Source organism: Podarcis liolepis (assembly GCF_965112155.1).
Source record: "Podarcis liolepis genome assembly, chromosome: 5".
NCBI classification, from domain to species: domain Eukaryota; kingdom Metazoa; phylum Chordata; class Lepidosauria; order Squamata; family Lacertidae; genus Podarcis; species Podarcis liolepis.
Genome location: NC_139556.1, coordinates 57378862 through 57399649, shown reverse-complemented (window position 1 = coordinate 57399649; position 20788 = coordinate 57378862). Strand labels below are relative to the sequence as shown.

The window sequence follows — 20788 nt, the reverse complement described above, 5'->3', positions numbered from 1 at the left end:
AAACCCAAGGAGACTAGAGACCATGCAACACAGATGCTTATTTTAAAAACAACAGCACAGTGAAGATATAAGAGCAATGTTCAATCAAGTGTTTTCTTATTTGAGACTGTGCATTCCCCAGTTCCTGTCACTGTTTCATCTACACTGAGCCAAGTATTATTGGATTTGGAACTTGAAGCAAAACATCTGTTGGCAAAAATTGATTAACATTACTCTCCTTCTTTTGCTTCTGGGGGCCTTTTATTGTGCCGTTTCGTTTAAAATCTCACTTTTTTCTCCTTCCCTTCCCTCATCCCATTTTTGTCTGGTGCATCAAAAAACATCTGCACAAGGGAATACAATACTCACCTAAAAAGACTAAAATGTTTTTCTCCTGTAACTCTTCATAAAGATGATTAAATATAAGCAGCTGTCGGTATCATAAGAATTTTTACTTTGGAGAGAAAGCTTGAAGGGTGTTGTTGTGGATGTTCGACTTCAGTTTTTTATATGTGGCCTGTGCAATTGTTTTGGGAAGCAGTCATTGCTGGGAGGGTGGCGGGAGAAGTCAAGCATTTTACCTAATTAGCAAAATCATGAGATACTATGGTTAGACAAATGCGATGCCACAAGGTCTCAACTTGCAGCAATAGCTACGTTTGGGAACTTTAGCTGTTTGTGGTTACTATGGGCTCCTGACTCAAAGAGCAGGCATGTCTATCACAGTTAATCAACAGAAAAAGAGCATAGCATTTTATGAAATCACCAGTGTGTTTAACTTTGAGGACAAGTTGCACTCTTATGGACCCTGGAAGAGTGTCCTGTGGTTATAGGAGACATTGGATATCCCTCTCCAATGTAAGAGGCAAAGTCCTGATGGCAGAGAGAGAGACTTGATGTTGGATTCCCCTTCCGTGCCACTGCTGAAGAAACAGACATCCTGGGCAAACTAGAGCTCTGACTCTGGTAGGGCCAAAAAGGTGGTATGCCAGGGGAGGATTGAGAAACAGCTGGGATCCAAAGGATCAATGCCATCCTGGTCCCTGACACCAACTGGGGTAAGATCAGATTCACTCAGGTATCTACATCTCTTCTTTTCTTTCCCTCCCATTGTTTCCAAAAGGAACCAAGTTGAGATACAGCCAACAAAAGCTGCCTGTTGACAAACGCTGGCCCCCTCGACCTGGAGCAAGATGAGCCCTGCACCCCATAGTCGCCTTTGACTGGACTTAACTGTCCAGGGGTCCTTTACCTTTACCTTAATTCATAAGGAATACAGTTACAGTGGTACCTCGGGTTAAGAACTTAATTTGTTCTGGAGGTCCGTTCTTAACCAGAAACTGTTCTTAACCTGAGGTACCACTTTAGCTAATGCGGCCTCCCGCTGCCACACGATTTATGTTCTCATCCTGAAACAAAGTTCTTAACCTGAGGTACTATTTCTGGGTTAGCGGAGTCTGTAACCTGAAGCGTCTGTAACCCGAGGCACCTGTTATGAATTAGGTTTGATTATAAATATAATATTAATGGTTATTTGAAATTAAGTTTTGTAAAAGGTAAAAGATTTATACGGTCTGAGATGAAGCCAGAGTATGTCTTTGAGCATGTAAATCCGTCAAGGTCCATTTAGGTATTCCATGGAAGGTAGGGCTATCAATGGCTACTAGCCACGATGGCTATGTAGCAGCTCCATTATTGGAAGTGGTATGCCTCTGAATACAGTTGCTAGCAGCTGCAAGTAGGGAGAGTGCCGTTGTGTTCATGTCCTCCCTACAGGCTTCCCACAGGCATCTGATTGGCCATTGTGAGAACAGGATCCTGGATTATATGCCCATAGGTCTGATCCGGCAGGGATCTTCTTATGTTCACACAAGAAATATTTGGAATGTATTAAAATAATGTTAAAGGAGACACAGATATCATGCTAGATTAGCATTTTGTTAGAAAGTTTTATTCATTTGTTACATTTGAAGTACAGTGCAGGTATGAAATAACGCAGGACCAGTCCTGGAAAAGTGAAGTCAGAACATCAAGCAGAGAAGACAGAGACATTTAATGGTAAACACATTTGTCCAATGGAATCATTTCAATTGGCCAGCTTCCTAATTAAACTCATAAAATATAAAGCCAAGGGAAGGGGGGAAAACCCCCACCCAGATTAACGAGCCTATCATTAAGTAAAGGGGGAGTAAAAAAGACAAACCCAGCTAATTCTGGGCTAAGTATGATGGATGAGTGTAGGAGAAATAATTGGATGGCATTCATCAAATATGAAATAAAAGGTGGTGTCGGAGGGGGGGGGAAGCTGTAATAATCTCTAGGATTCAGTGTAGGCAAGTTTTCTTATATGCAAAGTTCATCAAAATAAATGAAAAAGGGGCTCCTGAACTTCATTCCTCACTAGAGAGCTTCACAAATGGTAATGAAGGTTTGATAATTGCTTGTGATTTTTATTACCCTAGGTGTAAATCATGAAAAGGCCATATCCCTGCTGATGTAAGCATCAGATTGGTCCTCCCAACAGAAGGTTTCCTTTCTTTCTCCCTGTGGAGCTTCAACTGAGCACATAGCTATGCTTTTTTTTTTTTTGCTTCCATGGTGTTTCCTATAATATTTGGAATTTCCTGCCACTCCATGCAGTCCAGCAGAGTCTTGGAGGTATGATTGTAGTGAGATGTCTGGATTAAAAGCTCAGCTCATCTGTAAAGCTAGAGCCAGAGCACACGTCACATGAATCATGTAGAGAACACTGGAAATGGTATCATCTAATGACTTATCCCTGTGACGATAATCCATATAAAAGACTTGGCCATAATGTCATTCTGGCTCTTGGTGTGGACAGATTCCATGTGCTGAGAAGGGATATGGATACCATGGACCTGTCATTTCAGTGATTACTGGCAAGGGAAGAGATAATGTTGAAGATGTTTAATAAAATCTTGTAGAAGGTGACTTAGCCACCATTAGACTATTATCCCTTCTTAGCCACTTCCCACCTCTCTGAATTTGGCTGGCCATGCCAGTTCACTCTCAAGTCTGGGGCTGCTGCAGATAAATGCCATGTTGGTCTTGAACAAAACATATTTGTTTAATGATTTAATGGGGAGGACATGGGTGGGTGAGCTGAGTGGAGCAACTCTAAACAGCTTTTCCCCTAGTTTACTCAGTGCAGCACCAGTGGGGATAGGGAGTTGCTGTTATCTGCTCTGTGACTGGAGATGAAGGTCTGTTATAAATGTTGGACCTGAGAGAAAGAATAAGGATCTTGTTGGTCTACCATCTACCTCACTGTCCAACAATCTCTGGGGTTGAACTGTCAGAGTTGGTCTCAGGAGTGCTGCTGGAGAGCCCTCCCATGGTGGCATTCGGAGACTTCCGCAGCCATTGGCCTTAAAGGAGGTGGTGGTATCATCAAGTTGCTAATCTTCCCTTCTTGGGCAAGGTGCTCCAGCAGACAGTGGTGATCTTCAGGTGTGCTTAGATGAAACTGATCTAGGCCCATTTCCATCTGGCTAAAGGCTTGGTTTGGTAGTCAAAGCTGTCTTGGTTGCCCTAGTTGATTATTTTGTCAGAAGAGACATAGGAGGAGTGCAACCCCCTTGATTCTCTTGCACCTTTCAGTGGCTTTTGATGTCGTTGGCCATGCTATCCTTCCTAAACGCATTTGGGATTTAGGAATTGGAGGCATCACTTTCTGGTGGTTTTGCTCCTATTTCGAGGGTGGTTCCATAAAGTAACATTGGGTGACTTCTGCTCAGCTCTGTGGGAGTCCCACAGGAATCAGTCTTGCTCCCTATGCTGTTTAATATCTATATGAACCTACTGGAAGCAGTCATAAGGGCATTCAGAGTAACGTATCATCAATATGCTGATGCCTCCTAGCTTTATCCTCTGCTCCATCAGTATCAAGGGAGGCAGTGAAGATTGTTAATCTGTACCTGAAGACAGTAATGAGTTTGATATTGGCCAGTAATTTGAAACTGAATCCAAATAAGATGGAAGTTCTATAATGGGGTGATTCCTAGGGCAAAAATTTGATGGTCCCTGTGTTGAATAAAACATATAGCATAGGGGCCCATGGAAGACTCTTTAGGGTAGTATTTCCATGTCTGTGGAATGAATTCCACACTGAAGTGTACCTTGGTGCATAGTATCATAGAATCATAGAGTTGGAAGGGACTCCAAGGGTCATCTAGTGCAACCCCTAAAATGCAGGAATCTAAACAAGCATCCATGACAGATGGCCATCCAACCTCTGCTTGAAAACCTCCAATGAAGGAGAGTCCACCACCTCCCGAGGGAGTTTGTTCCACTGTCAAACAGCTCTTAGTATCAGAAAGTTCTTCCTGATGTTGAGTCAAAATCTCCTTTCTTGTAACTTGAATCCATTGGTATGGGTAACGCCAGGTTAAAATTGGTGATTATTATTTTTTGTCAGGCTTTTAGATACTCATGGGTTAAGTCGTTGTTGTTGTTGTTGCTAACTATGTTATTTGTGCAATTTATCATAATTATTTTAAATTGTTTTACTTATTACAGTCATACCACGAGCTGAATGTGCTTTGGGTTAAGCACGTTCGAGTTGCACTCCATGGCAACCTGGAAGTAACGGAGTGCGTTACTTCCGGGTTTCGCCGTTCGTGCATGCGCAGACACTCAAAATGACGTCGCATGCATGCGCGGAAGCGGCAAAATGCGATGTCACATCTTACGTTCCATTCAGGGTGCGAACGGGGCTCCGGAACAGATCCCATTCGCATCCCGAGGTACCACTGTACATATTTTGTTTTATAGCATCTGATTTTTTATAAGCCACCCTGAAATAATTTTGATGACATTTTCCAAATCTCTTACTAAATAATAAATAAATAAAATCCTGAATCCCAACATTCTGATTGTACAAGATATACTCTAGTGTGCGTGGGGGGTGCCCCTAATAATTGTCAATAACCATCCTTCCTACTATTTTTGCAACAGAGGAAGATTGTCAAGTCATGCTATAGACGATACCGTTGCATATCGCCTTTATAACTTAAGTGTTAGCGCACCGACTCTTCTTTTTGTAACCACTTCTTCCGGACAAAATGATCTTGGCTCTGCGTGTCTGGATTGAGAGTGATGCACTGAAGAATTCATGATAAAGTCCCACATTCAGAGCAGAATCAGATTCCAAAAATCTTCGACAGCTCTGAAGGACAGGCCTCTTTTTCACTTCTCATTCACTGCCAGAGCCTTGTCTGGAGAAGATCAGATATGAAATCTCTGTGCATTATAGCCAGTCTTTGCTCTGCCTTTGAATGACAGCTTGTCTATAGAAATATGCCACCATCTAGAGATGATATGATTACTGGGAGTATTATTGATGCTACAGCAATATAAAATGCCGAAATTTCAAAGGAAGGAAAAATACATATCTGCAAAGGGAATTTTGTAGGCTTTATTAGAAAATCTTAAAAGTCAGTAAATGTTTTGATATAATAAAGGAGCATTTGGTCTATTGCATTATCTCAGACCCTACATGCATGCTAAAGCAAATACTATAGAGTCAAAATTTATTCACTTAACTTTTCTTTTTCTTCTGAAAATATTCTTGCTGTCCTTCCATTTGACCAGTGACAAATATAAAACCCTATATCTTTAGTATGAGCAGGGCTTGGATATACATACCCAGTATAGATACGTGTGTTCTCTTATTTATCAAGCATAAGTTGTAGGCACTTTTACAAGTGCTTAGCCAGAACTGGTAGTTTTGCTTCCTCCCTTTTTCTATATGTAATGATTTAATTTCCCATCATCGTTTCCCATTTTGTTATTTATAGGAGCAATAAAAAACAAGTATTATTCTAATATTATCTTAAAATATATGCGATGCAAATATTCTCCATACTTTTATGTATTTTATTTACAGTGTAGACCCACACTGGATCCAAAACAGACCAGTTAGGGAGCCCCCTTTTAGAACAGTTCTCTTTGACACCTGTGTTGATAGTATCCCTTTTGAGTCACAAGTTGGCAGTCCCCCTGCACATCCTTTCTTCCTCTGTTCTAGTAAGAGAGTGTCAACTAGTGCTGTGTCAAAAGTAGAGGTTGATTATGACAACTATATTTTTCTTGCCCCGTAAATCAGCTGCCCTCAAAAGGAAGAGTTTAGATTGGTTTGGTAAGCCTTCTGCTTTATAAATCCATGCTGACTGCTAGCAATTTCCAAGAAGTGGCTACAAATTGATTGCTTTATAATTTGTTCTAGCAATTTCCCTGGTATTGAAGTCAGACTAATGAGACTGTAGTTCCCCAGGTTAGCCTGGCCTCAATACTCAGGAAGTTGTTAGAACAAATTATACAGCAATCTGTCTAGAAACACCTCAAAGAAAAGGGTTTGATTTCTAGTTGCCCATTTGGCTTGGGTGCAAACAAAACTATACTTGCTCCAGTCCGTCTTCTGAAACTCAGCAGATAAATCATAATCAAAATTGAAATGTGAGGTTGTGCATGCAACCAAGAACAGAAACTGAGATGGAATTCAGAGCAACACGATTGTGGATGACTATTTCAGCTTCATCAAGGCTGGAGAGCAGGATGACATTTACAATTTGCAGGCACTTCCCCCCTCTTTCAAACAATGATGCTGAATTACCACCCTGGATGCTTTAGCTGAGATTTCTGCATAGCAGGGGGTTGGAATGGATGACCCTTGGGATCCCTTCCAACACTATGATTCTATGAACCAAAAATCTTGCAAAATTGTCAGGGAGTCACCGAATGGTATGTGCTTAAATAGTATTCATTCTTCTCTCTCTTTGTATTTGTACAGGTGACGACTGGTGGAAGAGCAAATTACTATGTGTCCTACAGAAGGGAACCCTTCACGCAAATAAAATTGCCCAAGTACTCGCTACCAAAGGTAAACGTGCCTTGTATAAGTAGTATTGATAAGTACAAAGTCTTTGACAAGAAGAGGTAATTTAATCAAGGAGATGGCCATAGCTCAGTGTTAGAGCATTGGCTTTCCAGGCAGGGAAGCTCAGCTTCGATTCCTGGCAACTCCAGGTAGGAATGGGAATGCCCACTGCGTGAAACCCTGGAGAGGTGATGCCAGTCAGTGCAGAAAATACTGAGCTAGATGGAGCAATAGTCTGATTTGGTGCAGGACAGCTTCCCATCATCCTGCTTTGTTTGTTACTTTTCTGTCATTCTATAAAGATATATATTGTTTAATACATTCCTATCTGTTCATAAACAAAGGAACATAGGAAGCTTCTGGAGTCAGACCAGTTGGGGCCATCTATATGTACCTCAGTCTCCTTCTTCTTCTTTGGTGATCACTCATAGCCGAGTAACATTGTCTTCCATGAACACGGTCTTAACATTGAGACCGTAAGTGACTGTGGAGGCCAATTCCGGATCCACATGTCCTTCCACAGTGGGGACATAGGTTTCTGGGTGGCGGTTGATCATGGTGAGGGTTTGTCAAGCGTGCCTTCCTCTTAGAGCATTTCTCTCTTTCGTCCTGAGTTCAAGCGTCTTCAAAACTCATGACACCTTTGGTAAAAGCTGTTTTCCAATTGGAGCGCTCGCAGGCCAGTGTTTCCCAGTTGTCGGTGCTTATATTACATTTTTAAAGATTTACCTTGAGACAGTCTTTGAACCTCTTTTGTTGACCACCAGCATTACACTTTCCATTTTTAAGTTCTAAATAGAGTAGTTGCTTTGGAAGGCGATAATCAGGCATCCTGTATGGAAGTGAGAGCTGGGCCATAAAGGCTGATCGCCGAAGAATTGATGCTTTTGAATTATGGTGCTGGAGGAGACGCTTGAGAGTTCCATGGACTGCAAGGAGATCAAACCTATCCATTCTTAAGGAAATCAGCCCTGAGTGCTCACTGGAAGGACCGATCCTGAAGCTGAGACTGCAATGCTTTGGCCACCTCATGAGAAGAGAAGACTCCCTGGAAAAGACCCTGATGTTGGGAAAGATTGAGGGCACAAGGAGAAGGGGACGACAGAGGACGAGATGGTTGGACAGTGTTCTCAAACCTACCAGCATGAGAGTGACCAAACTGCGGGAGGCAGTGGAAGACAGAAGTGCCTGGCGTGGTCTGATCATGTAGAGTCAGACACGACTAAACAACTAAACAACAGCAATCAGGCATCCACACAACTTGACCAGTCCAATGAAGTTGATGTTGAAGAATCATTGCTTTGACGCTGGTGATCTTTGCTTCTTCCAGTACAATGGCATTAGTTTGTCTGTCTTTCCTGGTGATGACTGGCAATGACTCTTCAGGATTTCAGACTGGGAGTGCCTCCCAGACCTACCTGGAGATACTAGAGATTGCCTTAATTTTCCAGGTATTAAATAGGTCCAAGATTGATGTTTCCCAGGAAAAGGGCAATTTGGTAGCCACTTTGGGATGGATGGAAATTCTAACTCCTTTCTTATTGCTAGAGCTTAGTCTCTCTTATTGCAAGTTAAGGCTCACTGTCCTGGCTAGCTTGACAGCTGAGCTTTCCAGGTCTACTTCGTAGAAGGAGCCCTTTAGGCTGTGAATCTTCCAGGAGCAATAAAACATGCAAATGTATAAATAAAAAATGAAGCAGGATGAAACTCCTTCAAGGACTCTGGAATCTCCTTCCCTCTTCCTCACTAACCACCCCGCAGCCATTTTAAAATTAAAAACACACAAATAAGGAAAGGCAGAATATGATAATTTATTGGCTTGGTCTAATAGAAAATTGTTTAACATCACTCATAACTCATGGTCCTTCCCCTGCTGTGGCATAAGTCATGGTAATTGCTTTGTGTCCCAAAGGGCAGAGAAATATAAAGATCGGGGGGTAATAAGCCTTTTATCTTCCTTAACAGGACATGCATATTATCAGCACAAATGAGAATCAGGTGTTTGCAGCAGTTCAGGAATGGAACCAGAATGACACATACAACCTTTACATTTCTGACACCCGAGGGATCTACTTCACCCTAGCCTTGGAGAACGTCAAGAGCAACCGAGGACTAGAGGGGAATGTCGTCATTGACCTTTATGAGGTAGGCATCCAAAGCCATGTTGAAGCAACCTTGTCTCTTGCAAATATCATTTCATAGTAGGGCTGTCTGCTAATTATTGTTTTTTTGTATTATTAAGGATTATTGTCTATTACTTAGCATGTTTGCAATGAAAATGAGCATTCAGAATTTTATCAGGAGAGCAATACAAATACTTTGAGGATATGCTTTATTTTGCTTAATTTATGACACTTCTGCGCCACATTTCTTCCACTTTGAGTGGTCCAGGAGTTGATCCAACTGTAATATCAATGTTCAGTCTATTTTAGTTCATTTTTGTCCAACTAAATTCTTGGTTGAAAGTTCATCAAAATAGGAACACTATCCCTTAAATGATGCTAGACTGTCCATGTGCTCAGTACTGAGGAGTACCATGCAGGTCTTGAACTCAGCCCTCAAAAGTGTTAGGCTGAATTCTTCCTCACCAGTGCTTTCTGACATATTTTTTACTGTTGAAGCTTTGCAAGCGTATGGAGATGCCCATATCTACAAGGGATGCCAGATTGCTGCTCCCAAGCTATGTGCATTCCACGAAAGTGAATTTAAGTTAATTAGTTTGGTATGGATGCAATGTGCACATCAGAAAATAGCCTGTGTCTTTAACCGTCTTTCAGAAGAAATATTTGTGAAATGTTGGCAAACATGCAAGTCTGTGCTGGCACCCTGGGGGTGGGGGTGCTGCTTGTTTGTTTTTTATTGGCAGCTTTTGTTGCCTGTGAAGTCTCAAATGAAAAAGGAAGGCTAGTGAAATCTCATATGGCAGAAAATCTTCCTAGGTCTATCAGTAATGCTATGTTTTTTTCTGTGGATGCAGATTCATCTTCCAATTGTCACTATGTATTTGTCACTCTCTCTTCCTATGGGACAGGCCTGATAGCCTATCTGAGCATAAATATTCACTTGCAGCTTTTTTTACCCTTGCCATTTTGACTAATAATCAGATGAACATCCTGAATTTTCTTATAGTTTAGAAGCAGATTGATTATTTATCTATTTTCAGCTAGCAAGCATGATTCTGTTGTTGCCTAAATACAATATAAATCTAGATATCTGTAGAATTCCATCAGGCAAGCCAACTTCAGCCCACTTCTCTTCAGTTTTCTTGGGGAACAGAGGGGGAGAAGTAAAGCTAGTCCATAAATCTACACATTTTTGAGCCACCAGAGGAACTGATGTTGCACAATGCTATCATTCAGAAACATAACTGCCAAACAACATTTAAATCAAGATCAAGGCCATCTTTCAATTGAGTGCATTTCTTTCTTTCTTTTTGAATGAATTCTAAGCAAAGTTACAATGAATAAACATAACAGTTTTCTTTCTCTTTCTCTGTCTCTATCTCTCTCAAGTGAAGCCTAAAAGAAAGTGTCATGCCCTCCATTAATAATTTTCTCCAGAAATTTAGCCTAGTCTTCATGTTAATATTATATTCCTAGAAATATATACAGTGGTACCTCTGGTTACGTACTTAACTTGTTCCGGAGGTCCATTCTTAACCTGAAACTGTTCTTAACCTGAAGCACCACTTTAGCTAATGGGGCCTCCTGCTGCTGCCGTGCCACCGCTGCACAATTTCTGTTCTCATCCTGAAGCAGAATTCTTAACCCAAGGTACTATTTCTGGGTTAGCGGAGTCTGTAACCTGAAGCATCTGTAACCTGAAGCGTATGTAACCCGAGGTACCACTGTACTTTATTTGCCTGTCTCTGTACATGATATTTTCATAAGCCACCTTGTAAGTTTATGCCCTGGAAGACTGCTGAATTATTCCTGGCTACTGTAATTATGATGTATCATGTTTGTTGGATTGTTTTAATGGCATATTCAGTCATTATTTTTTGTTTTCAAATTTTTACTTTGTATTGAATTCCTCTCTTCTGCATTGCTGCGGTATGGTTTTAATGAGAGCCAGCTCATACATATTTTAAATAAAATAAAATAAGAAATAAGAAAATATCGGAAATAAATGTTCCATGTTGTGAGTACATGGATTAATTTCATTTAACAGGTTATCCTCAAGCAATTATGTAAACTTGATCCTAGACACTTGTTGAATTGTACTTACGGAACGGTGGCCGAAAGAGGTTATTTGGCTAAATCCTTGTACATATCCACTTGTGTGTATTCAAAGATTGCAGACGGTAATTGGATAAATATTGGCTCTGGCCTTGGAATTGTTTGTGATCAGTTCCTCATATCAGGGGCTGAGACCAAACAGTAGGTGCAGCAACATATGGGTGAAAATTGGGGCACAGTGCACTAACCTTGAAGGCAATTTGTCATGTTTTAATGTTTCATGTTTTGTGGTAAGTACAGTCACAATTTCCCTTCCTGAGGAACAAGATATGCCTGGTGTTTACTCTTCCGGAATAGACCCCTCCTCTCAAGCAGAACACAAGTTCTGATATCTAATAACCAGTTAAACACTCCTCTGCGGATCCTGTATCTTCCACCAGGTTCACCTCCATCATAGGAAATTAGGAATATAGGAAGCTTTATGCAAGGCAGATGTTCTGCTACTGAGCTGTTGGCCCAGTCTTAGCTCCAGGGTGGGGGAAGGAGAAGGGGAGAGTAAAGGGGAAGAAGCTGCATGCACAGTACTGTGCTGGGTTCTCTGGCACAAAGTGACTAGTGTGTTGGGCTGCCTCGTAGGTTTTCACAGATGTCATGGGATATTCAAAGTCTCATCTTCATACAGTTGAGGAATTTCAAGAAAAGCAGAAACAGTTATGAGAAGACTGAGAACAATGTTTACAAGGGTGGGTTGCATATCCCTGAGTATTTAGAGCGTAAACAGTCATTTATTCAAAGGCAGGAAGGTGTGAACCTCCCTGTGAATTAGGTTTACAGGAAGCTATAAGAATAAGTTGCATGGCCAGACCCTCAAGCCGAACCCCCATTAGGGTAAATAAATTCACACAGACACAGATATTTTGTTTAAGGTTTTTGGGCAAAATTTTGGCCACAACTTTATTGATTACAGAAATGAGAGTGGTATTGGCTTAGGCATTGGCAAGACTATATCTGACTCCTGCCTCCTTTGTAGGAAGTCTGTAAGGGTAAACCACCCAAAGGGAAATTGCTTTGGGGGAACCCGCCTGCATCTCCCCTGGTGTTCCCAGAAGCCTGGCATGGCCCTCACCCTTAAGCGGACTTTGGACAGGAACCAGACCCTGGCTTCCATTAACGGAATACCCTTGATACTGGAGGGGCAGGCAATGGCTGACCTCCCCTCCCCCATTCACCATAAGCCAATGCCTAACCGCCAAACTTTGCAAAGTTGTGACGATTGCTAAGAGGTAGGCAAAAACCAAGTGGCCCGTGCCAATTTGCCAAATGGAAAAAATTTCTACCCAGTCCCCGACTCAAGACGGGCAACCAACCAAAGTCCAAAGCAAGGCCAAAGGACACCTAAATTAAAAGGAGGGTGGGCGGGTGTTTGGCAGTGTGAAGCAGGAGCCTGCTGCCGCTTTTATACTTTCCCCCACTATCACCCTTTAACATGATTGGGCAATAGCCCTGGGTGATTGTGGTGCCACCCTGGCATGAGGGCGATAGCTCCACCCATGCCAGGGTGGGGGGAACCAGGTTGAGAGCCCGGCCGCAACCAGGACCATCTATTAAGATGATTCCATTTGTGCACACTCATTTATCAAGGAGTATTTGAGTGGGCATACCCTGGAAGTGTCATGCATTGCAGCCAGCGGCGTAGCGTGGGTTATCAGCACCCGGGGCAAGGCAATTAATTTGCGCCCCCTAACCCGGGGCAAGGCAAGTACAGCAATTTACTCTCCCAAGCAGCAGCAGCGAGGCTTCTCTTTCCCCCGCGCTCTCCTGGAGCTGCCTCTTTCCTTTCCTTTTTTCCCTTTCTCCAAGGCTTTTCGCTTTCTCTCCTTAATTGATTCCTCCTCCACACCGCAGCGTTTCCTGGCTGCTTCCCCCCCTTCCCCTCTCTCTCCTCCTCGCTCTGCTTGCCTTGCCCTGCCCTGCCTGAGGGCACCCTGAGGAGACTCCGCTCTCCTTTTTGACCAGGCGAGGTGGAAAAGTCTCTTCCCGCCCCCTCGCCAGACTCCCTGCTGGGCTCGGCTCACTACCCAGGCGGCCAGTGGAGAGAGAGCCGCAATTACCATAAAGCTCCTCTCCCTCCGCTTCGCCAAGCTGTCAAAGCCCGGCAGCAGCGGCAACGGCAGCAGCAGGCGCAGCCAGACCCCCGCCAGCCAGCCAGCCCGCCCGCCCGCCCGCCCGGCTTCCTCTCCTTTTTTTGCCCGCGGCAGAAGGCTTCACTCTCCCCCTTCCGCGACCTCCTCGCCAAGCCGAGCGAGTGCGGGCTCCCTAACCCGTGGATTTTAGTAGGGGCAGAGAGCTGCTAGTGCGAGCGCACCCCCCGCCCATGTTGCGCCCGGTGCGGATGGCCCCCCTGGCACCCCCCACGCTACGCCACTGATTGCAGCCAGTGCCCAGTGTAGGATTTTAAAAAGGAAGTGGGATTCTTTGGTCAGTTATGCCTACCTGAAAAGAAGTGGGATGGTATCTCATCCCATCCTATCTAATTTCAAGTCTTGATCGCAGCAGCAGGTGTACAAGTTTTTGGCTACACATGCACTACATTATTGGTATGGAACAGAATGATGTATAGAAAGGTCTCTGGAAAGAATGGAAAGAGGTAATGTGAAACTGGTGGCCAATGTTGAATCCAGAGCAACCAAAAGACCTCTGATGACAGAATGGGCAGCTGGGCCCTGGACACAGGGACCATCTTTGCTAAAGGAAGAATGTTCCCTAGTGTTCAAGATACAGAAAAGGATGAGGCTCCTGTCTTGCCTAAAGTAGCATGCAGAATGTTTGGGTGGTTAAGTTATATACCAGCCCTCCTTTCTATACAGGGGCATATTTTAGAAACAGAGCTGTGGAATAAGCAACAGCTATGAATATAAATAAAGAGGAACAGAGTGGGGCTGTTAAGTTCCTAATATGCAGAAAAAGGAAGAAGCAATAGTTTTAGGAGTTCTGCTGCCAAAGAGGAATTCCTCTGGAGATGAGATTAAAGTCTTCTTACTGGGTTCTTAAGAAGCAATTTGTTTTTTGATAGAAAATTTTGAGCTCACTTCCCATGTGGATTTCAAAAATAGGTCTCTGTCGTTACTTGGGCAGTGTCAGAAGCCTTTGTAAGAAACACTTTCTGTATTTGAAATTACACTCATTTTTTTAAAACCCTTTTTCTGAGATCCTTTTCCATTTTTCTGCTGGTAAGGAGAGGCAGCTGATAAGTAATTCAGCAAGGTGATTGTGGTATAAATTATATTTCTCTGCTGTGGAACAAGTCAAGCTGGTGCAGACTTTCGGAAAAAGAATTCTAAAAGCAGACACATGGGTGGCCTCCCTCTCCTTCTCCTTTCACATCTCCCTTGGGGTGTTTCAACAGTAAAACTCAAATCTTAAGACATTTCATATTTCAAGAATACGTCCTCTGAATTTCAGGGATTTTTTTTAATCCCTGAAAATTTGGGGAATACAACCAAAAAGCAAAATGTTCTGCCATGAATTTGGAAGTGGATATTTTACACCACACTGGACATGTGCAGAAGCTTCCTGTATTGGCCTCTGATTTAATGATATTCTTGCAATGAACCAATGCAAGAAACTTTGATCCTTCCCTACATGTCCAGCAGCATCAAGAAAGTGCCCAGAAATTCTGGAACCCAAGAAACCCATTTTACCTTGGCAGTTAAGCAATGGAAGCAGTAGATCTGAAATCTGGACTGGACTCAGAAGGTTCCATAAACTTTGGGCTGTAAAATTTGAATCTGCCAGATCACTGCTGGACAACAATGGGTAGATCTACCTACCTGTGGGGATCCCCACTTTTCTTTTTAATTCATATCTGTGTTAGATATGTCAGCAGGATAGGAAGATAAAATATTATCTCTGGCATAAATTACAGGTAATTTTATATTACATGAAAACAATTCTTTTTCCATGTATCAGGGAACCTTTGCATCCCTAGGGAACTTGAGTTTCCATAAATAGTTGATTGCCTAAGAGATACTCATTTTATGTGCGCTTCCCATTTATTTGTGTTTTTTAATTCATTTTGGTTATTCATTGCCTAACGCAACTGAGAGAAGCGGCAATTAGTTATGCCATCCATCTCCTTCTGTCAGCTCTCACTCCTCTTGCTCCCTCCTGCAAAAATCTTCCCCTCCTGCAGCCCATACCACCCACCTTTTAGTTAGGGCCAAAGCTATCCTACGTCTCCTCTGGAAGAGTCCTTTTTCCCCTCCCGCACACCAACACCCTCAATCTGGCAGAACATAATTTTGCATACAGCACTTCTGAACTCCTTATCTGATTCATTTAAATCCCTGCAATAAGAGTGCATTAGTCAAGCATTTCACTCTGAGAGGCTCCATGGGAGTTTCTTGCAAAGGACTTGTTAAGTCTGCCAATGGGCTCTGCAATGTGACGATACCAAGAGACACCTGAGATCCAGACTCATAGTAATAGACTAGCTTTCAAGGCTTGCTGTGAACTTCCCAGAGCATCTGACAGGCTACTATTGTTTGAAATAGGATGCTCAGCTAAATCTGATCGTCATTCAAACTGCACGCTGTTCTTCTATAAAACCCACCAGAGAAAACTTTCCCATTGACATCCCCTACATCAGGGATGTCCAACTCCCAAGAGACTGCAATCTACTCACAGGAGAGGAAAAAAACAAACTGGCAGTGATCTTCCCCTTTTTGGGGGGGTTCAGGTCAAAGTTGTTGAGCTTGTTTTAGAGTAGAAACCCCCATTATTAAACTACAGTAAATTAGAGTTATTGGACAAGGGGAAAGGGAATTAGTCGATCACCAAAAGATCACTAAGGAAACAATCTGTCTCACAGCAAAAACTCCGTCTTCTGTTCCAGCGCTCATGCGAAAATGGAGGGCGGGGCGAGGGGGCGGGGCCGGATGCTCTTAGGCAAAAGCAAAGGAAAGGGAGACCACAATCAACAGCGATTGACCGGAACCTACTAGGGATTGACCAGTCGATCCCGATCAACCTGTTGGATATCCCTGCCATACATCTTCACTTGTGGAATCTCATTTTCCTCTTCTCCAACTTGAGCCGCCAAAGAGAGCTTCCATTCCATTTTACCTGTGCCAAGGGCCATTTACTCATACACTCTCCAAAATGATCTGAAGTCATTCCTGTAGGTGGGTTGGAAGTTTGGTTTGGTCTTGCTGGGGATTGGATCGATACCATGAGGGCCAAGAATGAGTTAAGACAGAATGGACAATCTCCTTAAAGTACTGGTTCATTATCATGCCACAAAGAATTTATTTAAATTTGTTTGCTAGCTCCTTCTGACTCTGCTGTACACTACTGACTGTGCCTTGTTCTTGCCTAGTCGCCCGATGTGGTTTTTCATCTCTCATAATTTTTCCTAGGTAGCAGGGATCAAAGGCATATTCCTGGCTAACAAGAAAGTGGAGGACCAAATTAAGACTTTCATCACCTACAACAAAGGGAGAGATTGGCGTTTGCTGCAGGCTCCAGATTCAGATCTGAGAGGAGACCCCATACACTGTCTGCTGGTCAGTGAAGGAAATTTTCCAAGTTGTAATTAGTGGGCCCATCACAATGGGCATTCTCTAAATCCCAGACAGAAAAGGAACTCATTGAAATCCATGGGATGCCTCCATAGGATCCAGCCCTGCATAGTTAGTCCCCCAATTTGCATCAATTATTTCCTCCTCCTGCCACTTTTTGGCTGATAATTAAGTGAATAACTTATCAACATCTGGTTTCACAGTCTTTTCAAGCCAGAAGGGATCATTATGAAAATTTAAATGAAAGCTATGGAATTGTCCCAGACTTTGAAATGTTCTACAAAGAGATAGCTTGGCATCAATAATATTGATTTACACGGGATCTTTCCCACATTTCAGAAGATCTACAGTGGCTTTCAATACATTTAAATACGACAACATTTAAATGTTTAAGTTATACGTAAAATAATAGCAATAACCACTCAAAATCAGACTAGAACTAATTGAACCGTTCCAAGTGTAATCTAAAGGGCTTGAATAACTTAACTCCACCTGTTATCCTACTTGAAAAGCTGAAAGATGTTCAGACTTGGAGTTCAGCAAATTTCCAGAAAAAAGGAAATTTCATGGTTTCAACAATGACAGAATGTCTTTTCTTTGGTGTTTTTGATGCTCTTTCTGTTTTCTGTATTTCTATTATTAGGCCTTAGCATGAATTATCAGTGGAACCATTCAAATCTTAGTGTATATTTATTATACAACAATAAATAGTATATAATAAATATACACAATGGGCAAGCTTTCCTGTGCCTGTGGAACAACCTCACCTCTGAGGTGCATTTCAGAGTTACCTGGGAAGAAGCATTGACTATTAAATCAATTTGAGGATGTTTGCTGGAGTAATATAACGGTGCTTTAAACGTATGGCGTGGGTGTTGCGATGGAACATTCTAATGAAACTTTTGTTTCACAGAACTCAGATTCTCAAAATTATAAGCTATTTGGAGAAAGGAACTTCATAGCTTTAACAGCCTGGTCCAGGAAAGCGCAATCCATGTGCAGGCATGAAATGTCCCATGCAGACTGCCACTCTGGATTGTGTTCATATGCAGCTTGCTGCATGGGAAAGGGCGGGGGGCAGCATGCAGTTTTCCGAAATGCTACTAATCAAATGCTGAGCTTTGAGAACTCTGTGCCTAGGGACTAATTCCAGCTGCCTCTTCCTCATTAAACAGGTTATCTGTCATGCCACACTTGTCTGTGAGGATATCTGTGAGGATGCCGGAACAGGTGCTTGAGTACAGCAGTGTATCTGGCAAACATTGCTTTTTGTAATAATTCATTGAAACCAAGAACAATTAATAGAAATGGAAATTTAGAATGGAAATGGACGCCAGTCCCTTTCATCTGGCTCTTTGCACAGTCTCAGAAAACAGAAGAAAACATGAATGTAATACCAGGTGGCTGGCTTAGCCCATGTATTCAGTTTTTCTCTACCAACAATTATCTTTCTTCTTTCTCAATCCTTCCAGCCCTTCTGTTCCTTGCATTTGCATTTGCAAATCTCAGAAAACCCCTATACTTCAGGCAGCATCTCGAGCAAAGAGACGGTTCCTGGACTTCTGGTTGCTACAGGTAAAGGAATTGACTGGACTCTGTTGCTCTTATTCTTTTCAAGCACAGAGCTGCTGTTAACATTAGGGGGCAGCTCTGCCATTAGTCAAGTGCTTCATGAGGAATGTGCTCCCTGGATTTTGTGGGGCATGCACTGCAATGGAATTTTTTTTCTAGATTTTGTCCCTAATCAACAGAGCTAGAACCTGGCATTTGTAGGCATATATCTTATTCATCCAAGTAGACATTTGGGTTGACTGGGCAATCATCTATGGTTTTGTGTAGGTAGATTAAAAGCCAGTGTGCTGTCATGGTCATAGCACTGTTTCACTGTCCTGTTTATCCTGTAATAGACATATATGATTTAACATATAATGCATGTAAATGTTCCTGTCTATATGATCATGTATGTGCTGTTGCTGTTACATTTATACCCCACCTTTCCTCCGAGGAGTTCAAAGTGGTGTACATGGCTCTCCCTCTTTCCACATTATTTTCACAACAAGCCTGTGAGGTAGACTGAAAGTTGGTGATTTGAATCCTGGGGATTTGAACCTTGGCCTTCCAAGTCCTAGTCCAACACCTTAACCACTACACCACACTGCTTGATTTGTGGTGTGCACAACAGCCACATCCTACTATGATGTCTGCCAACCAATAATTCCATTACAACTGGTTACTACAGTGTAGATCAGGCATCCCCAAACTTGGCCCCTCCAGATGTTTTGGGACTACAATTCCCATCATCCCTGACCACTGGTCCTGTTAGCTAAGGATGATGGGAGTTGTAGTCCTAAAACATCTGGAGGGCCGAGTTTGGGGGTGCCTGGTGTAGATGGTCCATATACGACTGATGCTGTAAAGAACAATGTGGGCCCACCACCTGGCTTCTCTAAGAAATAACTATTAAAATGCATTATGTACAAAATAAATCAAATATGCATCACATTTAAATAGCATTACATTTAAAGCCAAGGAAACCTCAGATCTTTCCACTTGTGAATTTTTTGGGAGATTCGTCTTCCATGCTAAGTTATAATTACATTGAATTTGTGTCAACACAGCTGACTGTTGTGGCTACTGTGTGGGCATCATTTTTCTATCCCTCTGCCTTGCCATCTCTCCATTTTTCTTCCCTGGGTGGGCTCTCATGCCATCACTGTGCTGTTCCTCTATCAGAGTCAATTGCCTGTGAAATAGCATTGATCCATGCTGCTGTGCTTCACAGTAACCCTTACACCCAATCCAACACAGTTATTTGCTGCCAGTTTGGCCTCCTGGCCTATAAGCCTGGCTGTCTCCAACAGCTCGCTAAAGCTCAGCGTCATATTAAAACACGGAGGTAGAATCCAGTAAGAGATGGGTATCACCAGGAGAAAGCACAAATCATTGAAAATGCCTTTGAACAAACGTGTATGGTGTATATTTGCATATTGAAATGGGATGAAAACCCAGTGCCATTTAGCTCCTGTCTAAATTGCCATGGTGGCTCCAAACATCACTCAGCCTTGCTTTCTTTATGGCTGTGAAGTTGCAGAACGTGGTCACAAAGTATTGCCACAAATAGATCTTCAGCTGGTAGGCAGTGACACAGTTCCTTTGAAGCAATGCCATTTTATGCCCTGCTGAATCTATAGTTGGTTGCTCTTACCCTTAGGCAACGGTTCATTCAAGCTTTTCACAGTGGCTGTTGGCTGTTGGGACAATGTGCCTTGCATGGCAGGCTGCCTTGGAGCGACTGGCAGCAACTTTGCATGTGGGCTTAATACTCTTGGGGGCATTCCTGCGCATTATACCTTTCACAAAGATGCTGCCAAAGAATTAGTTGTGGTGGGTACGCCTGGCAGCGGCTTAAGAGCTGCTGTTCATAATTCATGGACTGTTTTCCCCATCAAAAAAGAAACTGAGAACACTTTGCCACTAGTGCATTGATGTCCTCTGCTTGCCAGTGAAACCTGTCTTTAGCGGATCTCAGGATCCTAATGACAGCTTCTTATAATGTTAAATGCCAGCAGTGCCCAAACCCTGGTAATTAATTGTGACAGCCATCACAGCCCCTTTATGTCTGCATCTGCCTGCTCACAGTAGGATACCTCATCAAGATGGCCATAGTCATCCAGTCTTGTGTAGAGTTCCCACAATGCTTAGCTCAGTGGGAGCTGTCCAAGGTAACAAAAAAGCTTGCTGAATGGTTGTCACTGTAGATAGCTTGTTTGTCTAACATGGGGTGTGTTCTGTAATTTCAAAACTTGCCAGCAAGTTGGCATATTCCTGATCACAGAATCTTGTTGTGACTTCTCTGGCTGCTGGCTGATAACATGACCCATGTTTGGGTTCAAGGTAGACAATAACCTTGGGCTAGGCAGGAAAGCAGTAGGTAGTCAGGCAGGAAACAGATTGAGGGGCAGTAGGCTGGTGACCTACAAATGGCAGCAGTGGATCGGGGAACTTTATTTCAGCCAGTGCCATCCTGGCCTTGTGCTGCTTACTGACTTCTCAGGCTAGGAGGTTATGGACTGTGTTGTGTCAGGTGCTAGCTGTAGATCCTTCCTTATATCAGCAGCCCAGCACAAGGAGAGAGACGTTCTCAATTCAAGCCC

At 42.8% G+C, this 20788-nt stretch overlaps 1 protein-coding gene across 1 annotated transcript in view; it reads left to right on the top strand.

The window, feature by feature from the left end:
* Window positions 1–20788, top strand: part of SORCS3 (sortilin related VPS10 domain containing receptor 3) — a 428038-nt gene that overhangs the window by 322638 nt on the left and 84612 nt on the right. Inside the window, exons 8-11 of the mRNA XM_083504742.1 lie at window positions 6791–6880; window positions 8843–9022; window positions 16473–16619; window positions 18107–18209. Coding sequence (XP_083360868.1) covers window positions 6791–6880; window positions 8843–9022; window positions 16473–16619; window positions 18107–18209 — 520 coding nt within the window. The remainder of the gene's footprint in view (window positions 1–6790; window positions 6881–8842; window positions 9023–16472; window positions 16620–18106; window positions 18210–20788) is intronic.